General features: G+C 40.1%; 1 protein-coding gene across 4 annotated transcripts in view; it reads right to left on the minus strand.

Annotated features, from left to right (window-relative positions):
* Positions 1-21,369, minus strand: part of TRPM3 (transient receptor potential cation channel subfamily M member 3) — a 299,284-nt gene that overhangs the window by 28,459 nt on the left and 249,456 nt on the right. For 2 of the 4 annotated variants that reach the window (XM_075410530.1, XM_075410528.1), the window contains 5 exons: positions 20,749-20,874; positions 14,337-14,477; positions 8,825-8,953; positions 6,440-6,691; positions 492-666 (listed from right to left, as the gene is read on the minus strand). In XM_075410530.1, coding sequence (XP_075266645.1) covers positions 492-666; positions 6,440-6,691; positions 8,825-8,953; positions 14,337-14,477; positions 20,749-20,874 — 823 coding nt within the window. The remainder of the gene's footprint in view (positions 1-491; positions 667-6,439; positions 6,692-8,824; positions 8,954-14,336; positions 14,478-20,748; positions 20,875-21,369) is intronic. The other 2 variants (XM_075410529.1, XM_075410531.1) reach the window with 1 other exon arrangement.

The raw sequence follows: 21,369 nt of genomic DNA on the forward strand, positions 1-21,369 counted from the left end.
GAAGAAAGAAACAGATTGGATTAGATCCTCAGGAAGAGCAGGAGCTGAAGGTCTAACCCAGTATTATCAGACTTGATGCTCAGTATGAAGTTAGGTAAAAAGTATTTAAGTCTAATATCAAACAAATGGATGAGAAAAAAAGAAGTGACTTTTTTATGCCCCAGGCATACCAGTGAACTCATGGTGAATACCTGGGAGTGTATCCCTGCCACCCAGCTGGTAAAAAGGAACCATCTTCAACATTCGTTACATGCAAGATAATTCAGCATTACAGATTTCTGACTAAATAATTGCAAAGTGATGCCAGAAGCATGTTCCGAAACCGACACCCCAATATTAGCTTAAAAAATAATTTTGTGACCATTCTCTGTGATGCAGGAGTTCCTCTATCCTGAGCCATTTATTGAGCACACACATATGATCTAATAGGACGTCATCTGATCAAAGTTGGATACCTGACTTTGGAGTATGAGAATCATAAACTTGCTTACGGTCTATCTGGTCTGCAAACACTTCCCCATAGATCATCCAATAAGGCATGTAAAAGATGTTTTTCGCCAGCTTCCACGAAGGCTCCTCGTTGGGGAAGAGAATAGCCTGTCTTGCAACACCAAAGCTCATCAGAACCACCAACATGATGATGACAAAGTACATCATGTCTATCATCTGAATGTAATAGCAGGAAAAGAGAGAGAGAGAGAAGGGACAAGAATTAGAGGAACTTATTTGCCCATATTTCTATTATTATATGCTGCAAAAAAAGCTTGTAAATCTTAGAAACACAATTTTCAAAAACAAATTTTGAAAACCCATTCTCAGTTTTACACATTACAAATTTCATTTTCAAAGAAGTGGCATTATTGTGTCCTTGGTTTTAGCCAGTGTTGCTTTTAAGAACAATTTAAATGTTATAAATAGGCTTGAAAATACAAGATACCATCTGGTCTCATCAGTTGCCTAAATAAGAATAAAGGTTCACTGGAATCAGCAGCCTGGTCTGGGTAAGGGTCATGCGATGATGTATTGTTAATAGACATCTAGTGGCAACTGTACCAAAACAAAAGGGCTGACACAGATTATTTTAATCACTGGAACTCACTGTCTTGGAGCAAAGGAGGGAAGCTGCATCTAACATAAGGAGTAACGGGTGGCAGAACAGCCTGTTAATGCAACATAAGGGACATCATGGTGGTAACCAGTGAGAAAGGAAAGCTGTGATACTGGCTGGACTAGAAATTAACTTGGTGGGGGAGTCTGACAAAGGCCATATTTAAAAAACAAAGCAGATAACAGAGACACTCAACTTTATTCTTCTTCACTGTTGAAGGCCTCATTAACATATGCACAAATTTAATTAGTGCTTGCAAACAGTGCCTACCCATTAAAAATGTTGCTGGAAAAAGTGGGACAGCAATCCTAGGCAGTGCTGAAGATTAGAAGAAGAGCTGTGGTAGAAAAGACCATACAGAAAGCAGAGCGATGGACATCAAGCAGGTACAGCAGAGATGCTTTATAACCCAAAACAAATGGAAAAAAACTGGAGTCCTTTAAGGTCACTGATAAGACTTCTTTAAAACCTCTAGTTACGGGTTTACTTATAGGTCTTTTGTTATAAGTCTTGTTATGACAGAGCTGTTTTTCACAGCTTTGGATGTCACTTTTGTCTCTGTCCAAAACTTGACCCAAAACTCCCCTAAATCTCATGGGTTATAATCCTTTCAGTTGCTGCATGTTCTGTCTCAGTTGCGTTCTGCCTTCCCTGTGAGGCAGATGTGCAGCCAGCCTGCATCCCAACCAGTGGCCGTATCGCTCACTCTGTGGGGGACCTGCTGTAGCTCAAGAGCACGGCTCCCACGACAACAGTTGGTGGAAGAGGGGACTTGCGGCAAATGGATCTGCCATTGCTGTGAGGGTTCTTCAGTCTCAAAGCACAAAGAGAGAGACCTGAGGTCAAAGTAACACTGGGAAAGTATCTAACAGAGATAAGAGAGGGATATAGAGGAGCAAACAAAAAAGGTTATTCTCATATTTGCTGACAGAGAGGCTGTAGGAGAAAGATAGCTGTAGGCCAGGCCTCTGGTACGAAAGACACAAGGAGCTGGAAAGAAGGAACCGGGGACAAGTGAAAAAAAGCAGGGGAAAACAAAAATCTTGAGGTCCATAAAAAATGCAAGAAAGAAAGGAAAAAACCCTGCAGACATGAGAGAGGAAAATAAATGCCTTAAAGAAATAAAAAATAGACAAGTAAATCACCAACATTCTTCTGTTACTCGGGGCATTAATCTCTCAAGAAAACCTGACTGAAGAGGAATTCCACATCATTGTACCTCACAGAGCATCCTGAAATGGGAAAGCTGCATAATTATATTTAGTTCTTACTGCTTTTGGGGAAGGAATTTGGAGATGAAACCTGGTTCCTCCTTTCTTCTCTGATGAAACTTTGTTACAGGTAGAAAGACATAACATGATATGATGTAATATAATACCTATTTTAACATGTCATGCAAACAAATAGACATAATGAGTATTAGGTGGCAATTTAAGACAAGGTCTTAAATACTTCCAGTGTTTCTGATTGGGAATCACACAGGTTTGACCTTGTATTGCAAGAAATAAAATTTTCAGTGCTATTCCCTATTGAAGCTGCATATTAGCTTTTCCCTCCTTCAGCTGGGTATCCTCTAAAACCCCAGTAGCTTCTCTGAAATCCAGTGAAATAGATGGGTGAGTTTCCACTGATTCTAATGGGAATTGTATCAGGCCCTTTGGCCTGTAGGGTCAAATTACATTTTCTATTTTAACAAGGCAATGGCCATTTCACTCATTCTGAAGAACTCATTGGTTACCTGTTTTAAAAAGTGATAAAAAAAGGAACTGTTGGCGCAGTTTTATAAACAAGCTGGCTCCATTCCCCCTTTTTTATTTGCGGAGAAGCTAAGAAAATGTAGCCATTCCTGCACAGTAAGGGAACTGATATACCCCTGACTCTCTTGACATGCCACAGTGATTTCATTTCATTCCCAAATAAAAGCAGAGTAAATCTATCACTGTGTAGAGATCAGAAAAGCATGTAGTAAGCATATTCTGTTACAGAAATTAGTAGATAGTAATAAACTTGGCCATTCAGCTTCCTCCTCCTATCTTCACCTTAGCTTTAGCCCACTGCTTTTAAACCACTCAAGCCCATTCCTGCCTCTTGCTTAATTCCTCTTGCATATTAGTTCACAGTGCCCAGAGGTAAAACCTATTCCAGCTATTTTGTTGGATACAATGTAGAGACAGATGAAGAGAAAGTTCCTTAGAGTCATCCTTTTCCTCCTGAGTCTAAAACTCGCTCACAATAGAAGCTCAGGATAAAACTTCGGGTGTCAAGTGTGGTCTGTTGAGGAACTGCATATCGGTGATGCGCTTACTCTGTAGTAATACGTATAACCAGCCTGATGTTCTCCATAGTACTGAATGGTACTTGCAAGACCATGAAATGAAAAAGACAGAACCCAGGGAGGTAAATGGACATGTGATTTAAACAAAAATACACAGGGGAGCCCATTGCAGCCTGGAGCAAGAAGGTGCAACTCCCAGAGAAGTCTGCGCATGATGTAAATGGGCTGGCCATTACACAGGGGAATAAATTGGCCAGAAAATAGATATGAGAGCCAAATTTGTGTAACTCAAACCAGTTGGGCATTGAATGTGTGGTCAAAGTGGACGTGTCAGAGTTGCTGAGTGCATGGAAAGTTGGATGAGGTATGAAAATCAAATAACAGGAAGGCACAAAATAAAAGAACTTCCCTTCTTTAACAGTTGCCCACACCTCCAGAGCACTTTGGTAGCTAAATTGAACACCCTCTGAGTGGGTGCTGAGCCTACAGAGGCCAGTGAATTTCCTGCATTTGTTTTCCATGGAAAGTGGAGAGAGGTTTAATTTGTTGTACACATATGAGGATGACAAAGGAATGGAAATAATATTATTTTGCTGATTTCAACCACTTCCTTTCTGTGTTGACCCTAGGAGAAAAATAAACCACCGTCTGTACTATTTGTAAAGCTGGGCTCCTATCAGTCATCCATAACACTGGCTACTAGTAGTTTGTTATTCATGGCCAATCTGTTTATTAGTGAACTGGTTTTCCGACTGCCTTTGCTACCACCACAGCTCTGGAACCTTTTGTGCATGGCACCTGTTAAAAACACAACAGAGAAGGCAGGTAGTTGTTTTTCAGGAGTTTTATACACTGTGTATTGTGTAAGCCCCAGTGACAACCAGACCCCCTGATGGAGGGACACAGTCCAGGTGGGGCAGGAAAGAAACAGAATATAATGCAGTGTTTTCCCTTTGGTCTTCGGTCCTCTCTCTTGTCCTGCTGTCCTTTTACAGTCACCTCCAGCAAGAAATGTTGAGTGTTTACACCTCTGTACTCTGCAGCTCTGCAAAATCCCTCCCACCGACATCATGCTGGCTTCCTTGAAGGAAGGTAACACACTTAAAAATCACAAAATCACAGAATGTTCAGCATTGGAAGAGACCTCTGTGGGTCATCTAGTCCAACCCCCCTGCCAAAGCAGGGTCACCTACAGCAGGCTGCGCAGGACCTTGTCCAGGTGGGTCTTGAATATGTCCAGAGAAGGAGAATCCACAGCCTCCCTGGGCAGCCTGTTCCAGTGCTCCGTCACCCTCAGAGTGAAAAAGTTCTTCCTCATGTTCAGCTGGAACTTCCCATGCTTCAGTTTGTGCCCATTGCCCCTTGTCCTGTCACTGGGCACCACTGAAAAGAGTCTGGCCCCATCCTCTTGACACCCACCCTTAAGATATTTGTAAGCATTTGTAAGGTCCCCTCTCAGCCTTCTCTTCTTCAGGCTGAACAAGCCCAGCTCCCTCAGCTTCTCCTCGTACGTGAGATGCTCCGGTCCCCTCATCATCCTCATAGCCCTCCGCTGGACTCTCTCCAGTAGTTCCTCATCTTTCTTGAACTGGGGAGACCAGAACTGAAGAACTTCCCTTGACCTGCTGGCCACACTCTTCTTAATGCACCCCAGGATACCATTGGCATTCTTGTTTGCAGGATTGAATAACCACTTTCTTTAGTGTTTTCCCTCTATCTTTTGGTTTTTTTTCACTAACCTGTTCTTTCTTTGTCAAAGTCACTACTGTGGGTTTGGAGTTGAAAGCTGGTAAACTGAAGGGACAAGACAACGGTTCTCCAGTCACCTGTTGGGCAGGGGGCCTAACTGGACATGTATTTTGCATTTCAGTTTTATACCTGCTTAGAATCACTGAGCTTGTTGTGACTAATGTAGCATCAAGGAGGGTTTGTAGTCCATGCATTCACATATGTTCCCTTTCCCTATGATGATGAGAAAGAAGGGTATCCGGATCTTTTCTTTAAGGACCATGGTAATGCAAACACAGCAGCCTATTTGAACCCGCTGATTATTGTCCACATAGCAATCAGACAGTAACAAAGCAGCAGTAACATTTGTATTTACAAACGTTAATATTCAGTTTACTTTTTTTACTGAATGTGAGCTTGAAGGGTTTTTTATTCTAACTTTTAAGAAAATAAATCTTAAACCCTAGAATGCATGCAATAGCCATGATTTACATAACAAAGGCTAGATAAATGCATATAAAACATAAGCATGCATATTACTACATGTGCAGATCCTCAAATATCAGGGACATGTGCATGTGCATCTGTAAACTCAGCCATTTTCCTTAACTCATACAAGCATAATTTTGCTTTAATGCAACATTTCTGCTGAAATGTAAAAAGAAAAAGTCAAAAGTCAAAAATTATACATCTGGCAGCAAATATCTCTTGGTTCCTCCTGTATGCATTTGCTGTTACATAAACTATTCATACTCCTGACATGTTTTGTACGTGTGATGCGCCCAGGGGACAGAGGCTGCAGTTATGGCCATGGATTTCTCATCTCACAAGGACACACCTGAACAGGAATGATGGAAGAATGTATAGACATGGAGCAAACTACGGAAAGGTCACAGTCTTAGTCATAAGCACTATAATTTTGAACATACTACACCTATTACAACTCAATGTCTTTGAGAGTCTCAGGGTACCAAACACTTTTTTTTTAACCTTAACAAACCACTCTCCTTTACAACTAGTTTATAATTACTGTCCTTTGTATTTTCTGCAAATGAGGCACAGAGGTATAGGATGGATGGCTTTGCTGTTGAAGACAGATCTTAGAGAAAGACAAGTAATACATCATCTAACAGAACAGGCAGAGTCTAATACTCAATTCTGGGGCTCTATGCTGAGGTTTAATTCAATAAGGCACTGAATTCCGGCATATGTGAAAATGATAATGTGCGAAAAAAATACAGATAAATCTGCAGTGATGCCTTTGGCCAAAGACACTGAATGAAAAACATCCTGGTAAAACACAGAAGGAGTACACCAATTTCTCTTACCATTTTCCCAATCATCATAACATACGGTCCCAAATACTTGTTTACTCCGAAGATGTCTAATAATCGTATATACCAGTAAATGATGTTAACACAGTATATCACTCGGCCATCGCTCCGGAGTGGCAGATCTTGCAGACGGAGCACCATCCCAACGGAGAACAGGAGGATAGCTATGAGATCAGTAACATTCCAGTACTCCTGGAGCCAAACTTTCACTTTCTGTAACAGTTTCCCAGGCTCTGACATCAGTATCTAAGAGACAGAGGACAAGGAGAGGAAATGAGCTGAGCTGTCTTAAATTGAGCTTGAAGAAGTATCTATAGTAAACAGATGTATGCCACACAGGCCAAAAGCAAAGCTGATGTACTCCTATGATATAAATATCTCATGTACTTTCTGATTTTTTTAAAAAATCTTCCATTTCAACCATTCTTAGCCTGTATCTATGTGCAAGATACTTAAAAGAAAAATGATGAAACCCTCACTCACTCTAAAATACCCATGAAATCAGAAGAAATATGTGTATAACTTTCTGTTTTTCAAATTTAATGACCCTACTTAGAGTCTTGGAATGGAGGGAGAAATATAGAAAGATATCCCATCAGAAAATTCACATTTAAATTAGCTGTAGATTTAAAGAAAATTATTCTGAATTGTGTATCAAACTGTCAAGAAATAATTAATAACCATAAAGATCTGGATTTAGCATTTAATACAGAGAGATGCTAGCTACTGCTTGGACCTGGTTTTGGAAATTAAGTTCCACAGCTGCGAATATAATTCACAAAAATAATTAATCTTACCTTATGAATTTATCGTCATTCTATTTGCAAGATCATTTGGGAGACTTGATTGTTTTCCTGAATTACTGTTGAAACTATTCCTCAAGTGATTTCTATGAGTAATTCCTAGCTTTTTGTGAGTTAACAAGCTGTTTGTTTTAGTTTTCTATATTTAGCCCGAGAACATTTGAGCAGACTCATACAGTTCCTTAAAAAGCTGAATGCCATTCTTATAATTTTCTTATAATTCATTTTCAGAATGAATTTTAGACTCATCTTCTGTGAACAATCTCCAACATCTGCTTACAAATCCATTCCGACAAATGTTCTTGATAAACTTTTGTGGAAAGGACAATTTGAGGTGAATGATAAGACAAAAATGGCACACGCGATTCCTGCCAGCAGCCTCCCACCTACTGAGCCAGTGGTGCTTTGCCTCCATCAGTGTTGCAGAGTCCTCATGTGGCTACTGCCACTGTTTTGCTTTGTGTTTTGGTTAGTGATGTACACTCAATATGTACACAGAAGTAGCGTCTTTTCCTCTATTATTTTTAATTATAATGTAGAGTTTACTGTACAGTGCTTGAAATCTGTCGTTGAAGTCAAAGTGGCTGTTGCAAGACCATTTTTTGTCCAGTTCTCAAAAGCATTTGCTGCAGAAAATACAAAAGTAGATGGTAACAAATTCAGCCCAGGGGTGCAAATGTGCTGTTTCAGCTGCGGTCAATGGGACCCGCACCCACTCACATCAGGGCTGAATTTGGCCTCTGGTGTCATTGTGGAATAAATTCACATTTGGCCAAGTGAAAAGAGCACAACCGTAGCTGCAAGTGGGGAAGAACATGAGGGGCAGGGGATGGCAGAACAACTTCACTCTGCTTATAGACTAAGTGCCACCTTAAATGCTCTGTCTCTGCGCTGCATGTCTGCTTTGGCATCTTTAGGGAGATGGATGTTATTGCTTGACATAATTAGCAAAAATTTTCAAGAATACAAGGGGGAAATCTTGTTAGAAATATGCTGCAACATTCAACGTGGATCTGAATTTTTCCACAGTTAGGGCTGGTTTTATTTAAGGCCTTTGCATGAGATATGTGGACAGACAGAACAGTTGCAAATATTGAATGAACTCTGTTTGGGGTGAGGATTCAAACATGGGCTTTTCAGTTGTCCTGCTGTCACCATGTCTCCTTCTCCATTTTGTTGTATCATATCTCCTTTCCCTCTCCCTGAAACATACTTCAGTTTCAGGCCACATTTGATGGGATATAGCTGAACTTTAGACTCAGATATGTGAGATATGTGAGAAGATCGCCCCAATACTTGGGAATGCCATTAAACGTGCATTACACAGAAATCTGAACAGAGAAATTCTGTGGGAGAAAGAAAGAGAGAGATTTTTGATTTTTAAATGGAGGAAGATGGAGTTTTTGGTGCTGTGTTTTTAACAATCCATCTGCTCTTCTGCAAAAAAGAGCAATATTATGGTAAGCCTGTTCCTCAAAAATTATCCTGAGAAAAATAATAAAAACAGATATTAAAATGAAAAAAAACACACTTATTTATTTTTTTGTTCTGTCTTTCTTGGTTGGGGTGATTTTACCTCTCTCATCTTCTCTATTCCCAGAGTGAAAATATATGAGATGACAATCCATTCCTGTGTAGATGGCCAGCGATCCATCTTCACTAACACTATATAATTGAACAGCATCAAGTAGCCTATATATGCCAGCTGTAAAGAAACAAAATGAATACCAATAGTCACTACATTTATATGACTGAGCCAGTTTCTTGATTTGATATTTCTAATTCCACTATAACCAGAGTTAAACAAACAAAAGAACAATCAGACAGTGTTCTGGGTTGTCTATAAAAGCTTGCATTAGATTACATACATGGTGGCTTATGCAAAATACATGCACAAACATCCTCTCCTCCAGCTAGATCTGCCTCCCCAACAAAACTGTATTAATGCAGTTCCCCTGGATTATCCCAAAATGATGGCAACTCTGGTACCACTATGCCAACAACCAAAGTTACCTGTGTGAAGATTTCTCCCTCATATGCTTCTAACACCCTTTATCCCTCTAACAGCCCTCCTCTGTGTTTTTTCTCCCGGTTCACGTAGTCTAGGGTGACTTGGACATCCAAATCCTTTTTGTACAATCCTTGCCTGGGGCCCAGAAGGTCCTAGGTGTTGCTAGAGGTCTTCCTACCCAGTGTAGTACTGACTTAACCTATACCATGATTCCTCCCCAAAACACTGCTACTCCTAATCAAATAGCTGCAGCAAGTAGCCAGGCATAGCCATGCATTCATTTGCCTTACATTTTTTGCAATTTTTAAGTATAATTGTTTTGCTTTTCCTTCTGGCTTAATTTTTGATACAGTGGAAAGTGTGGATTATGTTTTAGTTTCGTTTCCCTTTCTTTCAACATGCTGAATGTAATAAAATTGTCAGTCAAAACCAGACATGACAGGCAAACTGCATTATCAAGTTCATCAAACTCAGGGAAACCTGAGTGTCACACCAGAGCATGGACTGTAGCAAGGGTGAATGGCTGTAGCTGGGGTCTGTGGTGGCAAGAATCCAACCGCCTGTCTACTTTGCCTTTCAAACAGCAGTCTTACAAGAAAACGCATCTTAAGCCAGATTTAAATCAGAGAAAAGATAATTCAGTTCTGTGCACAAACATTTTAGTTACTGTGACAGAAAGGTTATTCCACACATCCGTATTTCAACAGTTTTTCTCTCTCAGATGCATGTTACTGACAGCTATTTTGTACTTGGTGTCAGACTTACGATGAAACAACTACAGAGGGGCTTGAGGGTTTTGGGTAGGATTATGTCAGTGTTCAACACCTCACAGAACAGGGTTTATGGTCCTGCTGTATTTATCAGAGGACATCACTTCTTCTCTGCGCAAGAGCCACAGAGTTCTGGCTTTTCTTCCTGTTGCTGGTTTGAAGGACACTTGAGAGAATTCTTTATATTGACCATAACTATCAGTACAGAGAAGACAGCCAGTTGAACCACTGCTTCTTGTCTACATAAAACAGAGGAGGAAATGATCTCATGTGTCTTTCAGTTTATGTGTGATGATGGATTGCAATGCTCAGGTCTAGAGACCGTCACCTAACACCTCCTCTTGATCTTATTGATTATTAATTATCAGCAAATCTAATTAATTTGGTCTGACTCAGCACCCTTTCGTGAGCATTTGAAATAAGTATGGCAAAAGAATAGGGACATTAAGGGTACAAAGGTGACAAAACCCACAAGACCCTCAGTGTAACTGAGTCAGGGGTCTTTGCTTCTCGGTTTTCTTTTGAGGTGCTGGGGTTTTTTGGTTTTGGGTTTGGTGGTTTTTTTGTCATCCAAATTTACTGAAAATTGCTGAAAATTTTTGCTTGGCAAAAAAGAAAAAAAGAAAAGGAAAAAAGCATCTTGATTTCAGAATCGAATGGTGCTGAAACTGCACCACTTTGACTCAAGAAACAAGCCCTTCAGATAGTGAGTGATACCCTCCTTCTCCCTCCCCAGACCTGTAACTTGCTGCTGCCTTCCAGAAGGATGTCCTGATCCCATACTGTAGTCAAACCTCGGTACAGCTACCCATGCTGGTATTCAAAATTCTTTGAAAGTGCTACTACACAAGTATCTGAGCCCTATTCTTCTTGCTTTTACATGACTTGACAAAGAGCTAGGGGCTGTCATTTTTGCCCTTAAGCATAGTACCTGAAGAAACTAAGGAGAGGAATGCCTGCTGGGAAGTTTCTAGGATGGGTTGCTCCTTGCCCTCCTATATATGATGTCCCACCTTATTGAAAATACTCCAATACTCATTATGGTAAGGGAAAACCTGGAAATTGTACCAGCAGAAGAGTGCTTCAAGAGAGAGACCATCCTCCCCTTTTCTCACTGATACAAAAATTAAATGATCATAAAGCAAAGTGGTTCCAAAATGCAAAACTTGGTGTGAAGCTGTTTTAATGTTTAAAAGATGACCCTTACTTGGGGTTCAATTCCCTCTGCAGCTGCTCCTCCTCAGAAGAGGTAGAAATGTGGTCTCTTGCTAGCATCTCAGCCTAAAGCTAGTAGTTAAAATGGGAAGGCCATCCTCTTCTCCTCAAGCAATCTGTGAGATGAAACTTTAGACTCATGGTTTTCAATGCAACAGCCACAAAAAGCATGGAGTAGTTGACTTCTGAAACCACTGCATGTCCAGCGAGAATGGCTAAATGTGGGTTTGGTTTTTTTTGGCTGAGAAAAAGCGGTTTATTTTGGCTTATCTGTTGAGTCAAAATGTTACTTGCTCAAACATCCCCACTTTTAACTCGCTCTTGTGTATTTTAAGAATGGAGGTGGATATAACTAGAGTGTAAGAGCACATAGGCAGATATAGAATAACAAAATTATTTTCAATGGCACACAATAGCCATAAATATAGTCAATTTTCTTGCAGTTTGGACTCTGGAATGTAAAATTTGGAGGATTTCTTTTGAAATCCATGATTCATATTTCTTCTGTGTGATAGGCTGTGCAAGTTTAACCCTCATCTGAAAGTTATTTTGCTTTTAGTCTCCAGGATTTTCTCAGTATACCCAGACAGTCAAGCACTGCAGCCAGAATCCACCTTAATTTGCTCTTCAAGTTCAGTGCAGCCAAGAGACACCTTTAGTAAGTGACCTTGATTAAGACCTGCCTCAGGACATAAAACTGTAGGAACAGGTCTAAATGGAAATGCAATATTGATCTTTTCCTCCCATTTCAGAATTGAACTAACAGGGAGACCCAGGGTGCTTCTTTCTGTTTACAGTGTAAAGACTTTTTTTGGTTATACATAATACATATTGCAATTCGTAATGAGACTAGGCTGTTGCTGAATTGTTTCTAGACTCATCAACCTGATTAACGTTCAATGGCCACATAGTTCAGCAAGTAGTTAGGCCAAGTTGCTGAACTGGAGCTATTTGCTAGCATAAGCTGCCCGCCACAGTTTAGTCTGTGTTGGTGTGAGCTGTTCCTGCTGTCTGTAAATGTATTGCCTGGATCTCAGCAAGGGAATTTTTCCTGTAAGAAGTCATCTACAGAAGGATGCATTCTTTGTGATTTGCTGTGCATGCAGCAGAATGATTGAAAATATAACTGGGAAAGACCACCTGAAATCATATGGCAAATTCCATGGTGCTGAGACAGGATGCGGTATGGTCGACACGCTGGAGCGAAGAGATGCCATGCAGGGGGACCTGGACAGGCTTGAGACATGGGCCTGTGTGAACCTCATGAAGTTCAGCAAAGCCAAGTGCAAGGTCCTGCACCTGGGTCGGGGCAATCCCAAGCACAAATAAAGGCTGGGAGGAGAATGAATTGAGAGCAGCCCTGAGGAGAAGGACTTGGGGATGTTTGTTGATGAGAAGCTCAACAAGACGCAGCAATGTGGGCTCACAGCTCAGAAGGCCAATCAAATCCTGGGCTGCATCAAAAGCAATGTGGCCAGCAGGTCGAGGGAGAGGATTCTGCCCCTTTGCTCCGCTCTGGTGAGAACCCATGTGTAGTCCTGTGTCCAGCCCTCGGATCATTTTTGTAGCCCTCCTCTGGACCCTCTCCAAGAGTTCCATGTCCTTCTTGTGCTAGGGGCTCCAGAGCTGGCAGAAGGGTTGGAACTAGATGGTCTTTAAGGTCGCTTCCAATCCAAACCATTCTACGATTCTATGATTAATTACAGTGTACCATAGTGGACATATGTTCTGGTAAGAGAGACTTAGAAATTACTAACAAAGGAAAATTTACCATGTCCTTAAACAGTTTAGAACAGTATTTCTCAGATCAGTTAGAAACTGTTTCCTAACATCCTACCTACCCTTGCAATTTAAGCCATTACATCTTGTCCTACTCAGCAAGGATTTGGAGATTATTCCATTGTGTTTCTCTCTGCAGCTACTTACACATATTTGAAGACTATTACATTCCTTCTTCAGACTTCTTTTTTCCAGACAAAACAACCTCACTTCCTTAAACAACCTCACTTCCTTAAATCTTTCCCCTGAAGTCATTTTTTACAGACCTTTAGAAATATTTTTCCTGTTCTTTTTTGTATCCTTCAAATCAGTCCGTACTTGTCACACGATGCAGAAGCTGAACTGGGAGCCAGTTCCAAGGTGACTGAAAGGATTATGTTCTGTGTTCATTTTACTGTTTGATCTCATCCTTCTAAATTCTAGTGCAATTTGCAAATTTAATAACTAATTGCTACTCCATTGTCCAAGTTTTGAATGAAAATATCAGACAGCACCTGACATAGGAGAGGCCCTAGTGGAATCCTTTCCAATCCCTGCTTCCAGCTTGATAATGAATAATTAATATCTACTCTTGAGGACTAATTGCCAAAAAAACATTGTGTCCACATAGTAACTTTAATACAGCAGTTATTAATTTATCTGTGAGAATACTCTGTAAAGTTTTTTGTTACTGTCTTTAGTCAAAATATATGACATAATGTTTTAGTGCTCTCTACGCAAGGTCTGTTTCTTTATAACACAGGGAGATTATACTGATTTGACATAATTTGTCCCCAGAAAATGTACATCAGCTGCTACTAAAGTCTTTGTTACCTTGTGGGTACCTACACAAACTCTCTCTGAGAAACACTCTGCAGACAGGTCAAAACAGAACAAAGAAAAAAATGTTCCAAGAAAAGATGTTCTCTCTCTGCTTCTTTTTTTAATCAATTGTTATACAACTCAATATCCTGATTCAGCTCAGTCTCACACTGGGCTTACTATTGGGAGCTCTCCTATTGGGAATTCTCCTACAGGGAATTCCTTGCGAGCACTGACTGCAGCAAACTGCCACTTACTGTCGTATTTGAAGAAAAACATATGCAGTCATTCAAATTTTAACCGTTAAGTTCCTGAATGAAATGTTCTTCTTCAAAAGTCTTAGACAGGTTTGTAAGTGATAGCTGACCTCCACAAAAGATTTTATTAAACTATTTACAGCCAAACCCTCCAATGCACGCAGATGCAGACTTTCCATGAAACACAGAAGATGACCTTAATCCAATTTCAGTATTTGTCCAAAGAGTAGTAATATAACAGCAAAGATTTCTTACTGTGTAAAACCAAAATTTAACAATGGGAGCATTGTAGAACTCATAAATCTTTCTTCCAACAGGGATCAGTCTGTGCCTGCTCTGAACTTCCTCTTCCTCCTTCTTTCTTGATGACTCTCCATTCCCTCGTCCCAGCATTGCCTACAAGAAAGGACATTTTTGTGTTTCTTTCTTTGTGAAAGACAAATTAAGCTATTTTTTGAAATTTCAAAAGGAAGCTACTCAAAAATTCTATGATTTCTCAATCTTTAGACAAAACCAGGTGACCACAGCTAGTTGGGCAATGCTTTGTTCCCAGATTATCTTTTATTCAGGGATGGTACTCTTTAATACTTTGTAAACCAAAAAAGCAATGTTTTGGCAGCAACTGTCAGCACCAATGTGAAGTCCTTGACTGGTCAGCAAGGTCACTGGTCACACCAGTGCTGTATGGACAGCAAAATTTTTTACCTGACAACAGCATTTTGTGGTGCACTTCTATACAATAAACAGATGTACACAGAAAGCAGAGAAGTTTTGATTTTGAACAAAGAGAAGTTCATAAGGCTGAGACTGAGAGAGAACAACAGGGGGAAAAATGAGTTTGCAGTTGCTGGACTGTAAGCAATGAAGCCAGTGACTCCTTTCACGCTGATCATCGGATCTGGCACAGGTGATGATCCCACAGTGAACTTCATGTGGATGTAGAGAACTAACCAGCAGAGTTCACTGAAGCATTACGGCCTTGGATTGAAAGATCCTTCTACATGATTGTAGCTTCTTCCATAATGAAGTTCCAGACTGCTCACGTACTGCCTCTGCTAGGCTTGATCTCACTGTTACAATTGTAATTCAGACTCACTGAAAAGCTACCCTGAGCTCCAGAAACACATACTTAAGACGTCCTCAGCTATAACTGCAAACCTAACAGGCAAAAGATGGCAATATTTTATTTTAGCTTCATGGTCAGCTGCAGAGAGGTGAAAGGAGTGACTCAACTATTTGCTCACTGAAGTTAATGCTTAAAAGAAGGTGTTCCTTTGTATTTAGAGTATAGTGTGATTTATTCAATGTTCTTTCTGAAATAATTCTTTTGTGAATAGCAGACTAAGAGTGGGTTTTAGGTTACTGTGTCCTGAGCAAGTTGTTATTATTTAGTCTGTGGCAGCACCTATAGATTATAACACTCCTGCACATGAAAGCAGTTGCAAGAATTGAGATACACCTGTCCTACCCATGTATGCAGGGACTGCATGATGATGCTTTTATTTAAATGCTTCTATAATGTTTCTCTACAAGTAGATCAAAGCACTTTTGTACTGTCACGTTAACCAAAGAAAACTTTCACCATCCCTGAAGATAACGTTCTCTTCTGCAACTTAAAAACTTGGAAAACTAAGCCAAAAGAGAACTAATCGGATGCCAGATATGTTGTCTTTCAATAAAGAGTTCCTTCTTTTATCTACTTCTGTGCTCTCTTATTCAACAGGATGTTCAGCACATACTTAACTAATCAGCTTCACGTGACCTATTTGATCTGATTCTAGTGCCCTGCAGGAACAGGAGATGCGCTTCTCAAACCTTTAAAAACACGAATCATAGTCTTTCCTTTTCTTCCTTTTTCTAGGCCTCGTGGAGCTATTCCTACAGGTCTTTCGTCCTGTAAAATAGTAATTTGTAATGATAAACTGATGACCAAATTTTTTTTCATTTCAGACAGTGTAGACATTTGTAACATTATTAGGACCACGTATTGTCCTAGATGGCTCCTGCCTAATATTTCTCTTGCATTTCATTTATGCAGTTAATTTTTTCCTCTGGTATTATTACTTTTCACATAGCCCCTTATATTACTGAATTTGACTATGCACAGATGTTGTCCTGCACATTTTTAATAAAACAGAACAATGATTCAAGACACAAATATACTGCACTGAAACTAACCTGCTGAGATCCTCTTAAAACTGTAGCCTGCTTTGATGAAGTTACCTAATTCCTCTACCTTTTTATGCCTGCAGATTTCTAAGTTCATTGCCATAAATGTAGATAAAACAATGTGTATTAAAAAATTAAATATACCTCCTGTTGGTTCTCACAGAGCACATAAAACCGCTTAAAATTCCATCAAGATTTCCCTTTCAAAAAGGGAAAAGATGAAGTGGCTGCTAAGCAGAGGAGAAGGGTTCTTATTCGATAAGCAGATAGTCTGCAAGTACATGAGATTTACTGAATGTAACTACAGTAGCAGAAATTACATGACCTTCACAGAACCCCAGGTATCCTTACCTGAAATCTACAAAACTAAAGTGATTGCCCTATCTATACCAGGGATTGTTCATTTGGGAAAAGAAGTGGAATATGATCTGAATGTTTTGGGAAAATGACAGCCCAAGAAAGTACCCATTTCTTTGCTTCTCTCTACCTTCTGACGCTGTTCTAGAGAAAGCTGCCATCTGGTGCTACAGAGTTTTCTGTGGCTTTTCCCAAGGATTTGTCTCTGCTGTCCTCTGGTGCTCAAGAAATTTGCAGCAGAGTGAAAAAGAATGCTGGCAGCTTAGAAATGAGCAGTGCCGTGCTTTAGTGAAAAGGGTTATTTTACAGAGTTTAAATCCTTCACAATTTTATAATTTACTAATTCTGAGACCCTTAGCTCTCACTGTAATCAGTGAGTTGTGGATGTTTTCTGGATAATGCTCCTTCAGTACCTGGATTTGTGCTTTAGCTCATGGATGCTGATTTCCTGTTTGCTATTGCTTTCTTGTTGATAATGATGCTGTGATGTTATCCTGTTATAATTATTTTTGAATTAATTGTATCATATAATAGGAACCTTTCCCCTCCCCCATGCTACAGATGGGGAATTGCTCTGAGATGGCTGGGGATTAGACTTGACCTGATGTCCCCAACTGTTAATTATATCACAGTATTAACAAATTGAAAAGCCTCCCCACCAGAAACATGCAGAAATAACCTAAGTGACTGCCTTAACAGAATAGCTGCAATGCTGAATGTGAACAAATGTGTTTTCACTTGGAGGGGGAAGCAATAGGGTGGGAATAACTCAAGACACTGCTCTGTGTGGGCGGCATCTCTTTCTCTAATACACAATTTTGTCCATGATTCACCATGAGTCATGCAAGGTAAGCCCGACAGCAGCTCAGCTACATTGTAGTACAGTACAACTGCATCATTTTAGCCTGAGGGGATTGATGTGCGCATAGTTTTTACATGGAAATTTTTCTAATCAGGATTCTGTTTTTTTTCAGTTTTGGTCAGATTTTGTTTTATATAATCGAGGACTGTTCACTGATAGGGAACCAGGACAGTTCTGGATTGTGCATTTTTGCATTAATATATGTTAACAATTCTATTATGCCTATTATATATTTATCTGTTTTATAATAAAGTAACAGGAATTTCAGTCCTTCTAGAATGATCATAGGCTCGTCAAATTTTATTCTTAGTAAAATCTACATGCTGCATATAGACTTAGCCCATATTTACACAGAACTGGAGTGGAAATGATACATAGCTGTGTGGATATACTATACCTCTCTCTGCACAACCCATTGTATCCTATGCTGTGTAGGAAATGCTGCCTCCATGGCAGTTGTTCTAGTGTTCTCTGCCTTGAAATATGGTAGGAAAAAATGTTTAACGCTTTTGAGTTACAGGTGTGTAAAACTGGATTTTGCATGTGCTCAGTAGTTCTTTCAGGTGAATACAGAGGAGCAGGGCTAGAGTGCCAGGAGCTCAGTCATCCTGGCACGGTGCAGGGCACAAAGAGTGCCACGGCATTTACGTGGTGGTGGTATGGGAGGTTTCCAAAACCCTTAGAGAAACGGAGGGAAATCCCTCCTTATGGAGAAGGCCAGCACTTCTTTCTTGTGACTGCTGGCAGTGTCTCCCACTGCTGTTTTCCAGACAAGCTGCTGGCTCGTGAGAGGGTGGGTGAGATGGGCCATGGGCATCAGGACACTAGTCTTGAAACTTCCTATCTTAAGAACTGTTTTTTTTTTAGTGATACAATATTTGGTTAGTTCTTGCCATGGAGAAAAGCCTAAGCATACATACTGCAGATGAGACAACGCGAGCCCAGATGCCAACACAACTAGTTTTGCTGCTACTGAAAAGTCCTAACTCAGATTCTTAGTGATGCCCATGGACTTCCAAAATTCCTATTTGATGTGGAAAATTAGAACAAAATGAGCAAAACAACAACTGAAACATCTTCTAAAGGACTTAGATGAGTTGTTCTGTGTTCTGAAATAGACCATTTACTGACGAACTCTAATACCCAAACAATAAGGCACTGAATAGGGATAACGATGCTCCTAGTTGTGGCTTGCAGAATCAGTGTTATTTTGGGAGGAAGGTAGACTGTTGGGATTTCTGACTGATCTAAAAATCAGCAACTAATTAAGGCCCTGGTCAGGACATTGTACAAATACAAAATGTCATCAGCCTTTAGACTTCAGTGCCCTTCTACTCTTCTATGTCTAATATTCAGGATTACTGATTGGCAGCTCCATGCATAAACTGTGGTAAATTCCTTGGTGCTGAGGAAGCGGTGATGAAAGCAGTATTCAACCTCATTTTTGTGAGTAGCTGCTATAAGCAAAGTCTGTTGCCTAGCATCTAGATGTTAAAGAAATGTGTGCCCACCACTCTCATATATCTGTTACAAAGTTAAAAGCAGGTGTGAGTAACAAGTAGTTTACACGGAATAAACACTACATCTTTATAGTATATCCAGATGTTCAGCTACCCACCAGATCCTTTGAGAGGACCATAAAACAAATACATACTTGCATGTAGATGCACCTATGCAGAGGCTTACTTCACTGTTGCTGTGGTCTGTGTGATCACATTATTCTGTGCAAATGAGGTGTAAAATAGTGCAAAAAATCACTGTGGCCCTGTGTCTCATCCACTCTGCACAAGTGCAGTCCAGAGGAAGAAACTGACTCTTTTGGCGCAGCATTAGTCACCCAGGCTTAGTAGTGCAGGACACACAAGGCTTCTTCAGAAATCAATTAACAGACCTTGACTAGATGTGACCTCTTTATCTTAGCAGTACTTTTATGAAAATGCATATGGGCATAGTATTATAGGAATACACAGACTTGAGAAGCACTCATTGGGAATGATTAGAAATAGAGTTAGACAGGTTGTTTGGATGATGCATATTTGCCAGAAATGGGCTTCTGAGGTGACCAAAATGATTTTAGTTCATCACTTTTGTTTAAGCTTTAAACTGAACAAAGCTCAGAAAACCAAACCATGGAAAAATACTGAAAATATTTTTAAAAATCATGTGCAAATTAAGTAAATGAATAAGAGAAAACTGTAGTAATCACAAATGAAAAAAAAAATCTATTTGTTCGTCCTGAAAGGAAAAAATGTGGAGAAAAATATGCAGGTCATTCTGAATACAATAGTGGCAAGCTATGGTTAGGCTGAGTGACTGATCTATTGAGCCAGAGTTCAGCAATTGATTAAACATTTGTGATATCACACCACAATCAATTATTAATCTTAATGAACTATGAATAAGGTATCATTAATATAAGTGTGGCTAAGGCAAAAGTTCCCAACAGTCTTGCAGGCATCCTCTCATCAGTGGAGAAGAGACTTGACCTAGCTCACGCCAGACCATTTGGCTAAGGCTGGAGCAACGCAAAACTTCAATCTAAAATATTGTCTTGCATTCAAAATATGACAGGTAGGAACATTCTCCCTGACACAGTGCCTGATGGTGACTAAATACAACTGGCTATGGCATCTAATCACAGAAATACATGCAAAGGTCTCTTTGCTAGCAAATCTTCTCTCCTCACAACTGAAAAGCACCTGGATGAAGAAGCTATGTTAGAAGTCCTAAAGCACAGCAGAGATTATGCGCAGAAATATTGTCAGCAGTAGTCTACCAAGGCTATTGTTTCTAAACTTGCTGGACTCCACAGAAACAGTTTTTATTTTATAGAAAAGGCTGTAAGTGTCTGAAATTTCACTAGAATGATGCATCAAGTTTAAAGGTGTTAAGGGCAGAGTCAATGACAGGAAAGAGCAATAGGACTGTCAGCACATGGAGGGGAGGAGAGAGGGAACATCTAAGACTCGTCTGGAAAAGCAGATCCAGTTCACACATCACTTCCTTGTAGCAGGACTCAGAAGGTAAAAAGGAAACACAGTATTGTAGACAAGAAACCAGGAGCTGGGATAACTGCAGAGAGATGGAAATGACTTCTTCCCCAATTTTCTCCCCATTGCAAGAAAAGACAGCTTGCAAAGTGCTTATTTGATTTGAATAGGCACTTCATAAGTGGATCAGAAGCCAGGGATAATAAATTGCAATTAATAGCTAATGAGGGGAGAACGGCCCATTGCTGCTATTCTGGCTTCTGGTGCTTCCCAAGGGCCAGGTTCTTGCCTGCAAACGGGTCCTGTAGGTAGGTCTTGTGGGCTGCTCCTTCGGCTTGCCTGCATATTGGGTCCTGTAGGCAGGTCCTTCTGCCTGCCTGCAGACGGGGTCCTGTGGGCAGCTCCTGCTGTTTGCCTGTGGGAAATAGTCTGGTTTTTTTTTTTTTAAATTAACCAGGAAAATCTCTTCTACTTCTATGCCTCTACCCTGACCTTGACCAACTCAGGTTGAATTTAAGCCTTTCAAAGACATCACAATCAGACCCAAACCAAAGTAAAGGCAGGTCTGAAAGCTCATATGATAAATGCCCAAATTGAAAAGTGTCAAACAAGTCTGAGAACAAGTGACTGGAAGTAGGTGACTTGTATTGTTTTCAGAGCTTTAGCTATTTGATTCTCTTTGTGGTGCAAATTATTCCTTTAAGGCTATGTTACTAATACAGACAAATCCTTCTTTACACAACTCCGCTGAGATGCAGAAGCTCTTAGTAAGGGCTGAGCTGTCTAGCTGCTTGCTAATGTCTTCAGTGGATTAAAAACTGCACATGTGTATGTGTGAGAGGCAATGATCACAAACTAATAAAGAATTTTGAAGAATGTTTTCGTCACTTTTTCTTGTCTGTTTGGACAC

Source organism: Opisthocomus hoazin, chromosome Z (assembly GCF_030867145.1).
Source record: "Opisthocomus hoazin isolate bOpiHoa1 chromosome Z, bOpiHoa1.hap1, whole genome shotgun sequence".
Classification (NCBI taxonomy): domain Eukaryota; kingdom Metazoa; phylum Chordata; class Aves; order Opisthocomiformes; family Opisthocomidae; genus Opisthocomus; species Opisthocomus hoazin.